We start from the raw sequence: 21,720 nt of genomic DNA on the forward strand, positions 1-21,720 counted from the left end.
TTCACAATTAAGATACACACGTTTAACCATGTTAAAGGCCTATTGGGCGGATTAAACAACTTTGACACAAGGTAGACCATACGATAAGAGAGAGATAAAGAAGAAAAATCAGGTCAGCGACTCCAGCAGATTTTGAAGGAACTATTATTTTTCTTAATACAACTTCTCTGTAAAATTTTCGAGTACAATATGTATGTGGTAGGTACATGGCAGGTGTAAAATACTTACTTCTTCTGTAAGAAATTGCTAAGAGTTTTGGTGTTTCTGATGAATAACACATACTGGCGATGCATCCACACCCAAAGAGCTGCTAGAAGACCGCACACGATACTGTAATAGAAATCAAGAAGTAGTTTAACATAACATGATAAAAATTATGATTATAAGTTAATTTAATTTTAGAATCTTAACTTATGGTTTAAATTCTTTAGTATCTATATTTTCAGGAGTCTAGACACCACGCTTGGCGGGTTGCTGTTAGGGGCTTTATTTCAAAGGCGGTTTGACAAGAAAAGAGCCGCCTAAATCAAGAGGCCAGGCTTTGACGGCGGATTGCTGTGTAGACCTGTTTTATTCTATAAAAGAAAGCTACTAAAAGTTCAGTGGTCTTACCCAAGTAACACGAAGACAGCAAACTCCTGAGGGTCGAATGGAAAGTCTTGTGGTAAATTGGTGGGGAACAGAGGCTTGACTGTCGGCATGGCCCCTGACCATACTGATAATAACCGGAACATCTGTAATATAGAGAAAAACCTCATGAAGATTTTATTTCCATCGTTGACCTCAGACCTATTGAACACAGTGTATAATAAATTTATAGGTATTGCCTCTGTTCACTCTCTCTTCCATGCTATGAATCTCATATAGTAGGGGGTCAGCCTTTCTGATCTTTCTAGTCTTCGAAATCCTCACACTCACTCATATCTTTTTGCACTACAGTTTCCCCGTTTTTGGACCGTCGTTAACTGGGTATGTCCTTTTATGGAGTCAAAATTGCATGAATTATCAATTTTTTTACATAATTTCGTTGGTTCTTGTCCCGCGTGGTGTAGAGACCTAACCCTTCCTTCGTTCGGGAAAAGACCTTAGACCAGCAGTTGTACATTCATGGGTAATAAAATAAATATATTACGCTTTCAGGAAGACAAAAGTATAACATGTAAATGGTCTTAACGTCGCCATTTGCATATAAAAATAAACAGGACTAATTAATTCGCCTCCAGTCTAATTACTTTATAACCGAGACAGTGTTCTAGTCTATATTAATTCCTTTATTACTCTTGATTAGTTTGAGTCGTACTCTATTTAAAACAGCTTTGTCTGGATACGTCTAGTATGGAGATTAGAAGATATATTTATTTGGACGTGAAATTTCTAGTTTCAAAATGTTACAATGAATAATTATTATTTTTGTAAAGCAACTTAATTTGGAACTTGGCTCTTGAACACTTGTGTCAAGTGCAAGGACTTAGCAACGGATCCAAAGTAAAACCAGACCTTAAACAACTAAGTATTTGTAGATCGCACAAATATTTTTTTACAAGGGTATTGAAACCAACATCGTGACCAAATCGTAATGGGGTAGTGACCATATTAACTACCACGGATGGAGTCTGGATCGAAGTAGGTCTGAAATATCCGTACTTTTTACGACATGGCTTATTTTGGGTTTGATTTTTATAGTTTTACAAAATACTTACGATAGCACTGCAGCATGCCGCGAAGAATCCTCGCCAGTAGTTACGAACAGCGAAGTAGGTCGAAGTTACTTCGATTGAGAACAGTACACCTGGAATTATTAAATAACAAAGTAAGCCCCTATGCGACTCAGGGAAAGTATTCAATTCGTATTTGTATTATATTAACTTTCCTTAAGAAAATGTTTCGATTTATAAATTGTTTTTGATAAACATTTCAATTATAGATATTAGAATTTAAGAAGAAAATTTTATGTGATTAAAAAAAGCGAACTGCGAAAAATAGTATTTATAACCATATGCAACTTGCTATATTTTAATTGGCAAATATAGATGGCGCTGTTCTCAAAATAATCATTACTACTTAAAACTATATTCAACTTTTTCATTCATTTGTTTTGTTGTTACCTCCAACAGGTGCAGCGAAACACGAAGCCACACCCACAGCACAGGCTGCAGCCAACATCTCCGTTGTACGGGACTCGTTAGCGTAGATACCTTGGAAGGTCGTCACGAGTTTTGAGAGGAGGGTCGCTACCATTGATGCTATGTGGACTGATGGACCCTGTGAGAAAAAGATGGAAGATACCGTGTTAATTGTGAACAATGGTCGAAAAGAATTTGGTCAAGTGCCACTTTTTACCAGTTCCTGCTAAAACTGGATTCTATAAACCAGGCAGAGATTGTCAAGTAACAAGAAACTTTACTGAAGTTATTCCTTTATTTACCCATCTACCTTGGAAATATTAGAAGTATATTGAGTCCACTTAATAAGATAAGTCTAATAGTCTATAAAGTCGGTCACAAAAAGACTATACTTAATATGTTTTTTGGAGTCCAGGTTCAGACGCTGCATCAATTAATATCAAACAAGTCCTCGACTTTTCGTAAGTACATACCTCTTTACCCAATGGTAGACCGGATCCAAGAGTGGCTGTGAGACCAATGATCTTTGAGATCATAGCTCTGTATGTTAAATATTCCTTGAGATGAACTCCTCGAAGGATCGTCTTCATTTCAGGTATACCAGATCCTACAAAAAAAAAGCAGATATTAAAACATTTATTCTTACGAAAGTAAAAAAAATAAGGTAACTGCTTGGTCTTTTCAGTGCTAACCAACCATTACAATGCAAAAACATGATATGTCAGAAAAACTTACTATAATACCAATGTACGTTAAATAGGTAATAGTGTGTAACATGGAGAAATTTAGCTACAATTTTACCGAATCTTGGACATAATATAAGGTCTTTTAGTCGTCATTTGGTGACGAGGTCACAGCTCTTTTGTCGACCATCAAGTAAACTAATGGAGAGTACAAGAAGTAAATAGGTAATAAGTATGGATATAATGATAATATGGCATACCTATACTTTGTGCAGCGACTATGTGTACGAATCCGGCAGCGAACAGTATCAGGCATATCGGCAACGACACCCACGCTACGTACTGACTGAACGTTGATGTCGCTAGGTCGTTGTACATCCACATACGAGCTGCAAAGGGAACATTATTAGCTCTACTGAATAAAAGGGATATTTTTTTTTAGGAATATAACTGCAAGTTTTAACTGCCACCGTGGCGCCACACCGCTACCATTCGTCGGGATGTCGTGGGTTCAATTCTCACACGATTTGTGCGATCCACAAAGTTGTCTTTTAAAAACAGAAAAAGGAAGGTTTTTCCCTCAATACTACGAGATACTACTACTTCTGCATAGATGTAATCTGGAGCAGAGAAAAATTGAAGATGTAAATTTTATATCAGCTCTTGCCCTCGCTCAATTTATATTATGTAATATGATACTTACTTGTTACCGATCTTTGTAAGGCCGCGTTAAATAACATTGAAAATATATTAGTATCTGTTGAGGTAGGTCAATGTAAATCTTTATGTTTGAGAATAAATATTTTATACCCAATTCAATTGTAATGGAAAATAAAGTTATGACGTTCTATCGAGCATCTTCTATAAACAGATTATCAATAAAAATCACAGTTTAACTTAATAAGAGCAAGATCAATACGAGTCTATTAAATTATTTAAAAATTCGATGGTTACCTTTACCATTGGAACAAGTGATAATTATTTCTAATACACACATTAACACATAACTTCAAAAAGTTATTGGTGTGTTGCCCTGGGTACGAACCCTCGACCAATTGCGTGGGAGGCGCAACTTAAATCACGTGGCTATTCCATCTCTGATTGAACAAATTTAATAGGACTTCCTTCTTACCATTTTGACAGACAGCGATCCCCCTGTCCATGGCGAAGTTGAGCACCGCCATGATGATGCCCAGCAGGGCCAGGAACACCCAGTCCTCCCCCAGCCTCGCGAACGTGTGCCGCCATAGGTAACCTGTCACAAGCTTCTACACGTTGATTATTTATTATCTAAATTAATTATTGCAGAATATTGCAATATCATTTTAGTTAAGAGTTCATTAAACAAGAAATGTGGTTTTATCTATATGGATATACATATATGTAGATTGCTTATGGATGAATAGCTTAAGGAAACCATATTGCTTTAAATAACGGCAACAGCATTGCAGGTAAAAACTTTCAGGCTTTCCATACAAAAAAAAGTGTGTCCTTAAGAACCAACACACATTTTCTAATACATATTTTAGGCAAGTCAATAAGAGTTTTGTTTCTTACACCCAGAACCTGCTCTGTTCAGAACTTTTGGACGCGACCATGCCTTCGTCTGGATGTTTTAGTCTTGTAATTAATCTAATTTGTACACATTTTAATTTTTTTTACTAACGTCGGCAATCCAGACAAATCAATTGTATTTCTACCACTGCATCTCCCTTTTTGTCTCATAAGACAATTTACATTGCAAAGAATGAGGCCGGCAATTGTCAATACTAGTAAACTATTAAAGGTAAAGTCTACTCACCTAATACTTTAAAGAACTTCCCCCTGGGTCGATGTTTGCCGCTCGCTTCGAGTTCCTTCTGCCGTAGTTTGTCGTCTTTCCGCCGCTTTTTCCTCAATCTTCTGAGTCGTCTCGCTTCTTCTCTAGCCGCTTCGCTTAGGTCGCGTTGATAGCGACCATACATCTAGAAGAAAAAGGAACACGTTAGCCATTTATTGAAAATGTTTGTTTAATGAACAGGTCACTGTTTTGCTTGTTCTTCGTCAGCCTAAGAAACTGAGAAAGGAACTTCTATGGAACTTAATTGTGCTTAGTTATTTCTGTACGCATTCCGGCTTTTAAGGTTTGTTATAAAATTTCATTTTTGTTAGATGCTTATGTACCTGAATCATTCGAAGCATATCAACAACTTAAACTATTTTACATACTTAGTTTTAACTTAACAAGAATAATCTTTAAATGTCTTCTGTGGAATTTATGTATTTAATTTCATTTTGATTCAATCCATTATAGGCGATCTCATTTTCTTTACACAAGTACTATCCACTACTAAAGCATTTTATAATCACATCATAAATATCAAAGATTTTATCACATCATGTTTATAACGACCATAAATTAAACTCTTCGTTTCGTACACAACGAGTTACATACCACAACGCGACTTCCCCTCTCTACAATTTCATTCAACTCCATAGTTTCAAACCGAAATTAAAATCAGGAACACATTTTAAACCAAACCGACTACTAGCTACTAAGGAAGTGAAAATACTAACGGCTAATTGTCTCAATACAGCCTTGAATCCAGGCTTTGTTTGTTTTACGTAGATTATCTTCCAAGATAATAAATTGGAAAACATTGGTTTACCACTAAATTCGGTGTTTGTTCGTTCATGTTTGCAAAAGGTCTGTTTGATCAACAGTCATGACTCTGTAGCTGCTGTACTGTGTTTATACATTTTATAGAGCTAAGAACTTGAGTTAGAACCAAAGAGGACCTGAAGATGATTTGGCGATCAGCTTCATATCATCGTCCAGTAAGCAAGCCAGTACAAAATAATTAAAATCTTCTTTGAGGCTACAACGTCTTCAAAAAAGAGGGGTACCTTCAAATAATCATTCTGATAAAAACTCTTAAATTGACGTTTAAAGCGTTATTTCTGATACTGAAAACTAAAAGCACGACTTACAAGGTCCCATTTGTTGTTGATTTCTATGTTTTAAGTGTATTTGTAATATTTTTTCTAGTTGCTATGCACAACTGCATGACAGTCATGTTTTCCAGCGCAGAATCAGTATTGATTGCGATCTCTTATTGCGAAAATCATCATGCAAGCGTGACGTCATATTTTAATTATTTTGTTTTTCTTGTACAAAATAATGGCGGCAGTTATCAACATTGCAAAACTTGAGAGTATACTATATACTCACACATAGTACACAAATGTTACTCGAAATGGGGGTTTGATCGAGTAAAATTATTTACGCGCCTTCAGATTTTGCGGTCCACATTTTGATTTTTATTAGTATTCAAGTTAATCTATAGTATAATATATAGAGTTTACGGATCATGGCCAAAGCATTTTGTTCTCTACATAATTTCTTCAATTATAAAGAAGTCTTTTATCTTGTAAAAATCCTAAATCGGAAATATAAAATGAATCAAAACATACAGGTATTATGCCTTATCGCTAATAAATCACGCTTTAGACACCACTAACCTTGTTATATTGTAAATCTGTGAATTTTCCATGTCCTACAAAACATTTTAATCGAATTACAAGGATTTGCGACGAGTGGTCTTTTATCGAACAGATTTTCGACATTTCAAGGTAGTATCTACTTTAGTATCATCATCATTTGTATAAAATTTTATTTTGGTCTGATTTTTTGTTTATCTCTATTTTTAGTATCACTTTGTAATTATTCAAGGTTCTATGAGCACACTGGGACAAGATAGTGCTTTCTTTTAACTGGTAAACTAGTTCAAAGCGCCGCATTCCAGCGAGAATTAAACTATTTAGAAGTATTTGTAGTAGAAGAAAAGCTTGGTAAACTATCAATACTCTATGTAAACGAAGCGAGGAAAACATCTTCTTAATCAAAATTAATTGAAGAAGACTCCAGCAGCAAAAGCGAGAAGAAACAAATATAGCAAATGAAACTGCCGTAGCAATAAAGCTGGTACAGATTTACCTCAACAAATCTCAATTTTCTCGTCTCCGAATACCATTCATCTACTATCCAGTCTTCTTATTCTAAAGTACATACCCGTCTGCGACGCAGAAACAAACCCATGAATGATCAAGTGAAATCTGGTACGAGTAGGTCAATACTAAATAGGTCCATGTGTTACGTAGACAATTAATACCACAATTAGACTTCAAGATACGTGGGATGGATGCTATTTTTAAACGATGTCCGTCTGTTTTCATATGCTGACGTACGATGAATTCCTGGAGACGAATGAATCAAAAGAATATGAGAAACGGACGGATACAGATGGGGAAATGGGTCAAATCTTGTTATATAAATCGAGTTTAGTATTAAGATTGTTGTAGAAAATTTTCCGAAGAAGATATTTCTTGTAGAAATATTGGTCAGTTTTTAGTCGTTAAATTAAATGGGTTCGAAAGTGTTTGGATCTTTACTGTTATAAAATTTGACTTCAATAATGAATGTTTCTTTAGTGTAAGACATTGTAAGATGATGCAATAGTGTTTCAGAAAAAAAAGAGCAAGCCGTGAGTTTCTTGCCGTTTCTTCTCACGAGCAACAGCTTTTCCGAAACGGTGGTAGATAAAAAATATTTTGACGATTTCAAATACTTGTTAAAGTTTATGAAATAAAGAATATTTGACTTTGACTTTGACCACAGTAAAGAAGAAAAATAATTAATGAAGTAAAGGTAGTTTGTTGGGATTGTAGCAAATGGCGTTATTTGGTCTTTGTCTACTCTAATAGGCAAAAAGCATGGTTCTATGTATATGTATGTATGCAAAGAAATGAAAGGAAATATGAGAAGGGTCGCAGCTGCAAGTCTCGGATGATGACCATCAGTTGACAGTCAAATAACGATCTTTAAATAATGTGATTGATCAGCCGCTACTAATAATTACATCACGTTTTCTTAATTGAATGGAAGTACAGCATTCTCTTGACACACGTGCTACTTGACTTTGTCGATATATGTAGTTTGTATTTGGATGTATTTTGATGATATTTGGCCAGCGTGGCGCAATCGAGACCTAACTCCCTCACTCCTTCAAGAGAACTTCCCTTGCCTAGCATTGGGACAATTATGGACTAAAATTTGAAAAAAAAAAGAAATTATAACCCCTGAAAATCAATTATTATTGCAAAATAAATTCTTACAAATCCTGCTAAACTGCATAGTTTGTAGTTTTCCATTCATATAGGCTACTGTCACGATGTGCTTGTAACTGGCCGTATCTCGCTCTAAGCGATTAGTAAGATGAACAATCTTTTATTGCGACTGTATAATTAATTGATGGTATAATTTTAACCATGTATACTTTAAGTACGTTACGATGATAAGACGACTCGGTCAGTAAAGCAATCGAACTGTTTGAATATTAGGACCAGTAGTCAATAATTTATTGGTTTGTTATTGTATGAAGAAAACTAAGAAAAGGCTTACAGAAAAAAAAGAATACACTGCTGTATAAGATCGCAATATTTAAGACTAATACATATTGAAATGGGTGACATGGATAAGACAAATGTAGAACCATAACAAGTGGCATACGGAGAGGGAGACCCATACTCAACAGAAATGGGCTGAATCTATAAATAAATGAAATGATGAATGATGACATATTTAACGATAAACGATCTATGAAAAACCGTTTTTCTTAACACTCATTTAAGAAGGAAAACGCAACTAATGTTCAATTGCAGATGTTATGTTAGGAAACGTGCTTATTAATTCTGTTTTCCGATGATTTTTCCTGGAAGTTTATATGCGACTAGGAAACTATGTAATTTAATGTAAGATCGTTAGGAAATGATGTTACAATGAGATTACTACATATGCTTTACAACTGTTACTCTTCAGACCCTTTGATTTGATGCGACGTTACGTTTACAGTTCCGAATGCAGAATAAAGGCAGAAGTGTAAAGGTATACTTTTGCTACGATGAGAAAAAAAAGTACTTTATCCTCTTGTGTCCTTTTAACTAATATCACCAAAAATACTAGTTATTAAAATAGTAAAGCTTGAATAAATAAGAGTTCATACTGCTTTAAAACATTATTAGCGGTACATTCTTAAATATGTGTGTATATTAGGTACGCATAAATACATAAAATCACGCCTTTTTCCCTTGGGGGGCAGGCAGAGATTAGAGAAAAAATAGTCATGTGTCTTTGTCATGAAAATACTTATCTACAACCTCTTATAACATGGTGCCCTAAATGCGCAAAATTAAAACAAACCTATGCGGTAGTTTTATAATCCGTACCCTAATTTCATTTGTTTTTCTACACTTTACAACTGTTTACCCAAGACACCATTGCGGTACAACCAAGGTACCAAATCTCGTCCAATATTTGTTCCAACATACGCAAATCAGTGTTTGTACATGTTTGCTAGATTATCTTAATCTGAACCAACAAATGAAGGCTACGTAAAACCTTCACGTGATTATTATCTTAAGCCCCTGTACACAATGTTGGTATACTGAAAATTTTACCGCAAATATGTGTTAGACCTTATTGTGGCAATAATGTCAGGGTTGCCGATCAGGAAACGCGGGTCTTTTTTAAAGATTTAGTGCAATGCACTTTTAAGGATATTATTTCAGGGTTCAATTTACGTGATAATATTATTTTCTTGCTCATGTAGGTGGTGGTAGAGACATTATAATCATGATTTCTGCGAAGAGTCCTAGAGCATGAAATTGATTGATTCCCAAAGTTTTAGTCTTCCTAAATAGAAAAACTCATTCTGAACAAACGCGACTTACAATAAGATTATAAATGGTTATAAGCATATCAGTAATTAAAGACTGTCGAACAGTGATTACGATAAAATAAGGATATAAAAACAACAAATACACGTTTAACTATTAAGGAAATATCTCAAAAACAGAGTGATTTGCAACATTATATGCAAATACATATCTACGATTACACGTTTATTTCAACAAAAACATTAAAATCAATAAAAACATACTTTATATAATTTAACGACAGCATAAAACAACAATTGAGAACAAAACATAAATCTCAATTTATGACTATATTTCCAACCCACTATAAAAGGCAATTATCACGTTAAAACTATACATGAACATAAAAATCGTATAAAAAAATAATTTAGTATACATAAAATAATTAAGTACACAGAAAATTACATATAAAATACTAGCTTTTACCCGAGACTTCGTCCGCCACCTGATATTTTCCTTAGGAATGCGTCATTTTCCCGGGGTAAAATGTCCTTTCTCGAGTATCAAAATATCTCCATACCAATATTTATGCAAAATGATTCAGTAGTTTAGGCATGATTGAGTAACAGACAGACAGACAGAGTTACTTTCGCATTTATAACATAAAAAAGTATATAGTATTATATGGCTATATTTCCAACCCACCATAAAATGCAATTATCACGTTAAAACAATACAAGAACATAAAAATCGTATAAAAAAATAATTTAGTATACATAAAATAATTTAGTACACATAAAATTACATATAAAATATATTGCATAATGTCCAAAAACTGGTTGTACCAAGGTTTTGATAAAGCAATGCTGCACACGCATGTGACGTCACGCGGCCGACGCGAATGTCAATGACCTCTGCGTCAAATGTGCAAATTGTGGAGAAAAAACCCTGACCAGAAAACACTGGTCTTGTGTACAACGGGTTTTCGAAGTCGAGATGATCGCCTTGTTTTTTTCAAAATATTTTTATTATGCAAATTGTTGTTGTGACTTTTTGGATTAAAGTGGTGAACTATGAACTCGGAATTTAATTATTTGTTATGGTTTAATTAAAGAAACCAGTTTGAAAAGTACCGGGGGATTTAAAGCATTGGGACGTTGATTGCAAATATAATCGACCTTTCGAATTTACTATTCAATTCGTTACTTTTCTGTTGTTTCGTATTTGTCGCCTGCTGACTCTACCATGCATGTTTGAGCATAAATTGATCAAAGGTTTATTGCTTTCTCAACATAATTATAGAAAAGTAAAAATTTCCTGCTTGAATACAAGATATTTTACCACAACGTACCAAATACATAAGAAAGACAGTAAGGGCTCTTTCAATTTAGACGTTTTGTGTCGTACGGCTGCCGCACGTTAACCGTGCCGCTGGTTATAGCCCGCTGCCGTACCGCTGCGGTACGTTAGCCGTCCGACACCAAACGCCTAAATTGAAAGCGTATCTGACTGCCGTACGTTTGTATGTTAGTGTTGTTTAAAATTCATGTGACAGCAGTGTAGCCATGGACTCTGACGAAGAAACATTACTGTTAGTGCTCCTGTTAAAAAATATCAAACAGAAACAAAAACGCCGCGCCCGTAAAAGAACACTACCGATGTTTTCATTAACATGTAATTTTGGTGATTTCCATATTCTTTATCCTAGGTTAAAACAAGACCCAAGCAAATTTTTTAATTACTTAAGAATGTCAAGAGAATGTTTCTACGAATTACTCAATAATTCAATTTCATTTATAAATTCTTCCACGTCTATATCATCCATTTTAAGCAAATAATAAACATGAAAATTCAATGAAATTAGCTGTCACGTTTAGTCACCGCACTATTCAACAGCGAAATGAACACGTGGAGCTTGCGACGTTACCGTCCTGTCGTCGTGCGTTCTCGGTACCGACACCGCACTGTTGCCGCACCGTGCGATTTGTATGAAAACAAATGACCGTCCGTGCACCGTACGACAAACGCACCGTTTCGGCACTGCTGCGGTCCGACACGATACGGCTAAATTGAAAGAGCCCTTAAAAGTAATGTGGAACAAACTACACAATCTTATACTTAATATTATAAAGCTGAAGAGTTTGTTTGTTTGATTGTTTGTTAGAACGCGCTAATCTCAGGAAGTACGGGTCCGATTTGAAAAATTATTTCAGTGTTAGATAGCCCATTCATCGAGGAAGGCTAAAGGCTATATATTATCACGCTACGGCCAATAGGAGCAGAGTATCAGTAAAAAATGTTACAAAAACGGGAAAAAAAATCACCAATTCTCTCTTATGTGACGCAAGCGAAGTTGCGCGGGTCAGCTAGTAAATAATAATACTATTCGAAATCATTAGTAACAAGCATACCATTATATCTACAAACCTATATGAAAACAATCTAAACCTAGTATTATCCAGTTATATCTAGTGTTACCATATTAAATCGTAATTAAACCCCTCATTTTCAAGATTAAAGGAAGTAAGATAATGTAGATAAGTACTTATTCTCCCACATATGTCTTCTAAGCTTGGTTTAACACCATGGCCGAGCTGCAGTGGAACAAATTGTACAGTCACGATTATTTACACGGTATTTAGACTTATGTAATCTGTTTTTATAACTGGTTTACGCCTGAAACTATTCGTGTGAATATAAATGATTATTATGATTATTTGACGCTCTGTGGCCTTAGAGTATGAGACTGCTGAATGTCGAAATAAATTTTGAAATATGAGGTGATTCTGAAATTGAAATACGATTGCTTTCATATCGTCAATGGTTCTAAACGTTTGAGGCATAAGACTAGACATCCACAATACGTATATACTTAAGCAGAAATTACCCCAAATTCAACAAAATTAAGTGACCTAAAAACCATGGCCTAACTAACCGATACGATAAGTACTGTAGGGTAAAGTTACAGTAATCACATTTTTGATTGGCTTATTAAGTTTATAACCTCAAATACAAATATTTTTATCCTAATATGTAAGGTTCGTTTGTAAACTTTCATTTTAGCAACAAAGTTGACAATTACACAAGCGAAACAAAGATCTTATTCTTGTTCCGTTACTTACGTGGATATCGTGATAATTCGTGCGCATACTACACGGCAAAACATTTGCATATTGTATTGAAAAATAATATGTAAACATGTTTATATGATGTAATAAACCATGTGATTTTATATAAGGATCCATTGATATTTTATTATAGAGCGGAAATACGCACAGAAGCATTTCATGAAGAATTTTTCACGCTTCGTTAACATTCATTAATTTATTATCTTGATTATTTATTACGCATAAGTAGTATAAAAAATCTAATCATTCTGAAAAAATATTTTGGCCCGAGGCTCCTGTGCAACTTCTGTACCTACTTATTAGGAATACTCAAGACCAACTCTCGTATCAAATCAAAGGGAAGAAATCAAAATTCTATGAGATTTTCGCAGGATGCAATAATATAGGCAGAAAACCCTGAAAGGATCTCCTATGACATTATTCACAGTTCGTATGTTCTTCCAAAAAGTTAGGTGCCGTTATACAATGATCACGCATAACAGATCAAAATTTAAATTAAGTAATCTATGGATAATTACGTTTTGGGCATAAGGAGTAAACAGGATTCAACTATTTTATTATTGTCAAGCATGTACAATAAGAGAAAATCTAATTCCTCATTCCAAAGGCTTAGGAAACAGGCAAGTACCTACATTCTGCAAGTAAACCGCATCGATGGTGTTTACGTAAATACTAGTATTTAATCACAAGTCTACTTAAAGACAATTATATTCCATCAACTACAGAATTGATTTCTGCGGTTTAAAACAATTTGCTATTATTGTTGTTATTAGTTCACCACAAACTAGTCCTTGAAATAATAAATAGACTAATAAGAAAGACACCATTCTGTTTACTTTTCTCGAGATATTACAATAAGCTTTTCACAGTATTATTGACTTGAGGATAGCATTTTTGCCCCCGATAGTTAAAAAGTGCAAGAAGAAGAAAAGGAGAAAATATAATTTTAATCATAAAAAAGTTTAAAAGCGCATATAAAAGCGCTTTATTTCGCTAAACTAAAAACAGTAGCGGAACGCCGTATTACTGTTTGTCGATTTCATCTTTCAGTTGCGTATACCCGCTTTATCGTGTTACTTTGTAGTACTAGGATATAATTTAAGTTAATTTTATAGACCTTGAATTGTCTTTAACAAGCTTGGTAACTAGTTTTGATGACATAAATGGTCCTAAGCTAAACGACACTGCGACAGTACTAGGGATTTCCTACCGCAAAAAAGTACCTTAGTTAGGTATTCTTGTCAAACGCCGCTCTATAGTTTTTTTACTCTCATTCTCATAAAAAAAGGGAGAGATTGTTATGGCTACCGAAATTTTACTCTTTAGTAAACAATAAAAACCTGGATATCAAATACGAATATTCAGACACAACCTCTCGTTTGGTTCAACTCCATTCCGTAGCCACTTCCGCAATCAGAAAGTTGGGAACCATAAATTCTCAAACAGAAGAAAAAAAATCATCATCATCAATCGTGATCTACAAAATACTAAACAGCTTAAAGAGCTATATTCGTTTTACTACCCAACTATCACAAAGGACGGCATGTAAATTTGAATTGTAACAAAAGCCTCATCAACCTAATCTAATAATATTATTACCCCGCGTTCCATTACCGGACGCATTTACTTCAAGCCTCAAGTTGCATCGTCACTCTACACCTGTACGTCCCTACAAAATGGACCCGTGGGAGGAAAGGAAATACCGTCTGATGAAGTAAACTGTTCAGCTCGACAATTGGCGCGCGTGAATTGCTCTCCCTCAATAGGGTAATCTGTTGGTGTCGAGTTTCTTATATATTATGGTGGGAAGGTATATAGTGTCACAACAAGTCGTTTTTCTTCAAGAATGTAGGTGGAAGAGGCATTTATTTCAAGTTTGTTGTCTATTTTATGAAATAATAGCTTATGCGTGCGACTCCAACTGCTTTTTTTGTCAAGTTACATCATTATTTGCATGTAGCGATTAATTGCAGATGATTCAGTTAGCATCAGGTATAGGGATACCTCAAGTGCAGAAACATCTTCGTTCGTTGCTAAAAAATAGCATGTACTGCGTCCTAGGTCTGGATATCCATCCTGGCAAATGTTATCCAGAAGAATTTACCTCTTTTACGTTAGAGAAGGACCAAACTTAAGTAACGTCAAAGTTCAAAGTCACGGCAGTAGTTTTAGCGATTAGTACTATCATCAATCGACGAAAAGCATCTCAACAAACCGTAGTCACATTGACATTAACCTCAGTTTCACATCGCGTGTCTCCGCTCTCGTAACGAGAACGGTGAACACCTTCCTACCTTGTTTAGACATAACAACCTAGATAAGTTCCGCGTTCACATCGCTAACTGAGTTACTTGATCGTAGTTTACGATTGTGTCTGAGTAAATTACGACATTTATTAGGATAAGTACCGTTGAAATGATGTCGCATAGCAATGCGACATCTTTCAGAAAATACATTTTCTTGCTCAGAAGTTTTATTTTCTCTTTTTTTTGCTTAATAGCTGATCCAGATTCTCAGAGATCTTCGATACTGATTAAGCATGATGACGTCAATGAAATTGCTAAAACATTTATTTATAGCAGTGGTTGGAGCATGTTAAACGCATTTTCGTACCTATATTTTTTTGTTGATTTGATCTTTCGAATTTGACATATAAATAGGGTAAATATTAAGCATGAATATACGAGGCAGTTAACCCCTTGAAACTATAATTTTATTTCAGAAAGCCAAAATCACGACAGTATTGAGATTCAGAACCATAATAAAAATAAATATTCATATAATTCAATTGAACAAAAACCAAAAATTCAGCTTTCATCGAGAAAGCCGTAAGGACAATATCTTAATTTATGTAAAGTATTTATTTCCTTTTAAAAGTGTGACAGGGTTCCGCGTAGGTCGGCCTGACCCCGTCTGAAGGCGACTACAATATGATCTCATAATACGGGATCATATCGGATTTTGCCTTAATATAACTTTATACGGTTTTTATTGTAATTGCCGACAAAGTAATACTGCAATGTCGGTATTTGCAACAAGCGAGAGCGACATACGAACCATATAATTCTTCTAGAAAGGGCTCAGTAAAACCGTTACGGGTATAACCGAAAGGGCATCCTTCAGAAGGTTCTAGGGCTGGAACGAGTCTCTGCACTATCGTCAGCTACTAAAGAAGCCTTAAAGGGCGTGTTTTAGAAGTACTTTTACATCTACCATCCTGAAAAATTCTGTCTTACGAGTAACATACACATGTTCCTTTACTGCCACATCAGAATTAGATCACCTATGGCTTTCTAATGACACTAATTAGAATACTTAATTCTGGAGTACTGAGCAGTCTTCACAAAATTAGAAATACCATATTTTTCAAAATTTCACAATCGAACTACTATTCGATATTTCCATTGTTTCGTTAGAACATTACCCAACAAAGTATTACAACAATAAGCCCTAGTATCAAAACAAAACATTCTACATCAAACACTAACATTCACCCTGAAAGTGTCACTAGTATGTACAAACACAATCAGATAAGAGTAACAGTAGACACGTCTATCAATATAAGGCTGGTCACGACTTCCCGACTTTACATGCAAGTTATAATTAACGCATCGGACGTGCATTGTCGTTATATAGATCAAGTGCATGCCAAGGTGTGTTACGCACGGCTGTTAATTGTTATAAAATAATTATTGTAGAAGAGTACTTATTGAAATCACAATAAATATATATTGGATGTTCCGTTTTAATAACTAAAGAATTAAATTATGCACTTGCAATAGAATTCGATGAAGATGGTGATAAAACTATCCCGCGGATTTCGGCCATGGTGACCACGGTGACCATGGTGATATCTTATGGATGTAATGCAATAAGAGTTGGTTCAAAATAATGATGGTATTTAAGACTCAGACCATGGTTATAAGTTCCTCGAGGCTATGATTGGGTTTCCGAACTTTCCGAGGCTATGATTTCTGGTACATGTTCAGGCCAACGGATTTACGCTACGCCAGACAATCAGACCAAAATACAAGCAGACAGTTAAAAGTTTGATAGATTTTGTGAAGCCGTGAAATGGTAAAGTTAATGCACAAAACATGCCTTGATTACCCAATCAGCGATTATAATTCATTCTTATATTCTAAAATCTATGTCAGTTTATTTATATGTACAAAAGATAACCTTACAAAACAAATATTTATATGATAATAAATGTTAATACTTATAACTAATGCATATTTAATGTTTACGTTCAGATAATCCTAGTTAGTCACATGATTTACTACAAAGTATCGTATTTAATGTTCTTTGACCTGATAGAAGACCTACGACATCGTGGAATCAATTATGATGTTCTATAGCCATTTCTTAATAGAAATACTTACATTTTCTTCTGAAAAATGTATATAAATACGACTTATACATCTTATTTGTACGAATCAATACAAATATTGTAAATGCAAAAGTCTCTCTGTCTGATACTTTCTCGATTGTCACTACTGAATCGATGAACCGATTTTGATGAAAGATGGCATTGAGATAGTTAAAAGTCCGAAATAAAAAATACACATTGTCTTCGTCAAAAAAGAACAGTGCATACATATTTTTAGTTCATGTAAAATAAATTGTCAAGAAACGCTTGATATGAATTGCATCTTTTACAACAAATCTTTCTAGTTCGTGTAATAAATTATCACTTTCCCTCAGACAACAGTCATATGATGTTATTTATTTGTAATTAACGCAAATGTCATGCGTTCCTTTATCTTCGTACGAATGTGAATAAACTACTTTGTCAATATTTTGTATTGTAAATACCTGTGATATACATTTGTAGTTAGATGTTTGTAATAAGTTTAAATTTAAAAAAATTTACAACCGCTCTCTCTTGTGTGAAAGTGTTTCTTTTGTTTTTATCTGAGACTTAGATTTGATATTATGACTGTAATTGTTATCTGTGATTTATAATGTATTTTTTTGTTATTTGTTTGCTAATTATGCTTCTGTTTCTTGTGCTATTTTGCCATAAGTACCTACATATTATTATTATGATGTTACCTTATCTATCTAATGATGTTAGATATACTTATTACATAATACGTCCAAAATGCAAGGCAAAAAATATTACAACTTCGAATTAAGGAGCCATTTTTTTTCACCCCAAAGCTCTTTAGAAAGTCAAGTACGGTGAAGCGCCTCATTATGATTATTGCCCAAAAACCTGAGTACTCTTCAAGTCATTATTTATTCAAGTTGTCCTTTAACTTGATGAAGGTATTAAGGGACCAGAAAAACCAGTTGTAATTCAGAACAAACTTATTAAATGTTTATTGCAAAGAAACCAATCAAAACCTGACCCGAAACGACAGTTAACTGAACGAAGTCCACAAAAAATATTGCCACAATAAAAAAAAACTCCTTAAAATTACGATAATAAAGTATTTTTTTCGGTTTTCCTTGCAACCTTTTTGGGGATAATGTGATTTTGTGTCTTGAAACAACATAATTTCATATTGAGGAAGGTTATAAGATTAGTGATGGAGGGCTGCTGGACTGGTTTTTAAATAAGTTAATGTGATGCGATTTCATGTTTTCCAAACATTTGCTCTGACATCCGGGACATCATTTGTGAATCCAGTTAATACTGGTAAAATATATTGATAAGCTTTCTGGTAACATTAACAAGGAGCATTTTCAAGATCTTTCGATTCACAACGAATATTTGATAACCCAAATAATAGAAGCTTTAACTCTCATCGAAATCGCTACCGAATTTTCAAACTTCTCGAAAAAACAGACTAACAACACTGACATCATAAATTAAACCCAAATTAATTCTCGACACGAAATATCAATCATCACATGATCATTCGCTAATTATCACAAAATGAATAATTAGTGTACACTAAAATATGGTCGAATTAGCGCTCCATACATAACTCACAATCACGTGAATGAGCAGCCTTGGATGAAATCATAGTTTGAAGAAAGTGTTAAGACTAGTGGTAGACACATAGCAACTGAATTTGGTAAAGGGTATTCAAGACTAGTTAGCATGTCTCATTTGTGTGAGAAGGTGTCAAAATATTGCAATAAATTGGAAATGAAACTTCAAATTATGTTAAATATTTAAGACTATGTTACTTTGTTTTAGTCATCATCATCACTTGCACCTGCATCATACGATTAAGATAGCGTAAACGTTTACTTTGGAAATTGATGACCAATAATAAGTTTCCAGCCTCCACTTTACCAGCATGGTGTACTGAAGGCCTACCTCCCTCTCTACTCTCTCCTCCCTCGGTTGGGAGGAAACCCTTACCCAGTAGTGGGACAGTAACGGGTAAAGAAAAAACAGATTTGTTCAAATAGAAAGAAGATAGTTAAAGTTTGGTCGTATGTATGCGCCAAAATTTATATTTTCTGTTACGCTGACCTATTGTTGAAGAGTTCCTTGTCTGCTCTAATTGTTAAATTTTTGCCAATGCCAATATTTGTAAATTTAATGTAATGAATGCACTTTAAGTAATGTAGAATTTTACTAATGTTTATTCATGAGGCCGAACTTCAGACTTACATAGCAAATAAACTAATATTTATTTTACTAATACTAAAGACCGTGACTAAAGTTTCGTGAAATGGAAAATGAGTTTATTAAATGGTATGATATGCATTTTGAATTTGATTTAATAGCTAATGAAAATGTTTGAGGCACTCATAGCCAGCTCCGCTCACCGGCCGGCAAACTATCAGTAGGTTTAGCAACCGTTGGCGCGGTCATTCTACAGATGGGTGACTGCATATTAGTACTTGAACTGAGCGTCCCGTCCCGGTACGGTTGTTGTCTACTAAGATAACAGTCGTTAAACCATGACACTAGGTTGATCACTAACCATACGAAAAAAAAAACAAAAAAAAAACTTTATTTTTCTTACTATAAAATATATGTCTTGCGTCAAAACAACGTAACATTGCACCACCGCATAATCATAATGTGGATTTCATTTTATTGTTTTTCCTTTGGGAATCGAACCTATTAAAACCAGTAGCAGTAAGACTGCGTCATACATACTGTCAGCTTGCAACCAGTTTATAAAATCAACAGTTAAAATGCATTATAAGGATATGATATGATATTGACGCAACTCCTAACCGGTTCTTGGGTACCCGATAAAGTTTTTCATCCTTTTTTTACGCAAAAGAGGTCCTTTTACAAGTCAATGTTTACATCAAATGCGTTTTCTTGAACTCGTCTGAACTTTCAAGGTGATCTGAGATCTTTTTGCTTTGAAGGGACAAGCAAAAAATAAGGAACCATTGTCCTTTAATTAATAAATCATTATTATTGTGATATTGCCATATAAATAATTGCGTGGAATACGTACCGTCTAATAAGTCTTTTTGCGGAATAAAACTAGCCATTGCGACGCTTTAAGTCTATTCCCTATTTAAAGCAAGATATTTTTGATTCTTCGTTAGACCTATCATTTGTTATCCCTTTCTTTAGTTACGCATTACAATGCCCCCCAGTAACCGAGACAAATCAATGACTTTTAACTGATAAATATTGTCTTTACTGACCAGTGCGATGTTCTTTTAAGGGTAGTGCTAATAAATAAACCCAACTTCTTATACTATAAATGAAAAAACACATTTGTTTTCCTTTGATCAAATAAGGTACCGGCGATTGTTTAGGCATAAAATTGTCGAAAGGGCGGACAAAAAGAGCATGATGTTTTACTCATCAAAATTCACAGTCACAGCTTACAGTTTTAAATTCTGCAATAGAATAATGTTGTACCAGTGAAGAAAGCATCAGGGGGAAGAATTAATACTTGACAGTTCTTTACAAAAGTTCTGAGAAATGTTAACTATGCCAAGAGCCTCTAGCGTAGTATATCATATACTACCTAAAAAATATTGTATGTATGTACACAAAACGATCGTATCCTTTGATAGCTATCAATATTGGCGAAAAATAATAAAGCATTTGTTTTTTTGGGAAAAATCACATGACGAGATTAAAATGAAATTGATTTTTAATCAAATAAAAATAAAGGTACGACCCAACCGCAAATTTGTTTCATTTCGATAAGAAAAAGGTTATTATTTTGGCAATAAACAACATACTGTTCCGTTTAATTTAATTAACGTTTTTTTTTTCTTTGCAAAAGTAATTATATTTTACGATTGATATGATTGAGTGAATTATAAAATAATATAATTTGTGGAAGACTGGACGGATTATCTTATAATTTAATGCAATGGGTTATATAATTTCTGATTGCGCAAGCACTGAGATATATAATTTGACGGACAAACAAGAAAATACGGTGTGGGCAGATTCAATGAGTACATACATACATATAAAATTCAACCATCCACCCAGGCATTATGGAAATTGCTGACAATATAATTATGTGGTACTTTTGCAGTAAGAACTTTGACATAATAAATCCAGAAATATCAGTTCTTGGCGGTCACCTTCAGACTTCACCAGATTTCGGGGAATCAACTTGAAGTATGTTATTTTGCTTATTCAGAACACTATTTGGTAATTCTAGACTTATGGATATGTTGAAAGAACTAAGGATCTATATAATAGTAATAAATGAATATAGACCGAAAATTTTAAAATTTTCCAAAGAACTCAATTTTGCTGACCTGTTTCCGCTATTCTGCTAATATCAGATATCTTTTATTTAAATAGACTGTCGTTGCTATCATGGAATTTGCAGTCCAAAAGGAAATGAATCACTGGTAAAACTGTCCATTCGGGCCTAAAATAATAATAACGTCACATTTTGGGCTCTGAGACGAAAGAGTTTAACTTTACTACCTATTCGGAAGTAAAATGTCTCATAGAAAATAACCTACTTCGTGACTTCTGGTGCTTAGGGAGTCGGTGGGGGGTATATTTAGTACTCACCAAAGTGCTCAAGTAGCTGTGTCCTATCTCATCCTCGGAGGTGTTCCCTGACACCAGGGTCTGTCGTTTCCACTTCATCGTCACACTTTACCAACACATTTATAACAACAGTCGTTTGAGCTTTGAACGGTAGTTCGATGGGACTGCAGCGGAAATTATGATCA

The 21,720-nt window shown here is 34.5% G+C and overlaps 1 protein-coding gene across 7 annotated transcripts in view; it reads right to left on the minus strand.

The window, feature by feature from the left end:
* ClC-a (chloride channel protein 2) overlaps positions 1–21,720 on the minus strand; it is a 74,189-nt gene that overhangs the window by 16,673 nt on the left and 35,796 nt on the right. For 5 of the 7 annotated variants that reach the window (XM_076130983.1, XM_076130981.1, XM_076130982.1 and 2 more), the window contains exons 2-10: positions 21,557–21,699; positions 4,608–4,770; positions 3,939–4,061; positions 3,067–3,195; positions 2,597–2,730; positions 2,106–2,262; positions 1,701–1,789; positions 613–734; positions 229–330 (exon numbers count right to left, since the gene is read on the minus strand). In XM_076130983.1, coding sequence (XP_075987098.1) covers positions 229–330; positions 613–734; positions 1,701–1,789; positions 2,106–2,262; positions 2,597–2,730; positions 3,067–3,195; positions 3,939–4,061; positions 4,608–4,770; positions 21,557–21,634 — 1,097 coding nt within the window. In that variant the 5' untranslated portion in view covers positions 21,635–21,699. Of the gene's footprint in view, positions 1–228; positions 331–612; positions 735–1,700; positions 1,790–2,105; positions 2,263–2,596; positions 2,731–3,066; positions 3,196–3,938; positions 4,062–4,607; positions 4,771–5,240; positions 5,347–21,556; positions 21,700–21,720 lie in introns of those variants that run through there. The other 2 variants (XM_076130988.1, XM_076130987.1) reach the window with 2 other exon arrangements.

Source organism: Anticarsia gemmatalis, chromosome 25, assembly GCF_050436995.1.
Source record: "Anticarsia gemmatalis isolate Benzon Research Colony breed Stoneville strain chromosome 25, ilAntGemm2 primary, whole genome shotgun sequence".
Taxonomy (NCBI): domain Eukaryota; kingdom Metazoa; phylum Arthropoda; class Insecta; order Lepidoptera; family Erebidae; genus Anticarsia; species Anticarsia gemmatalis.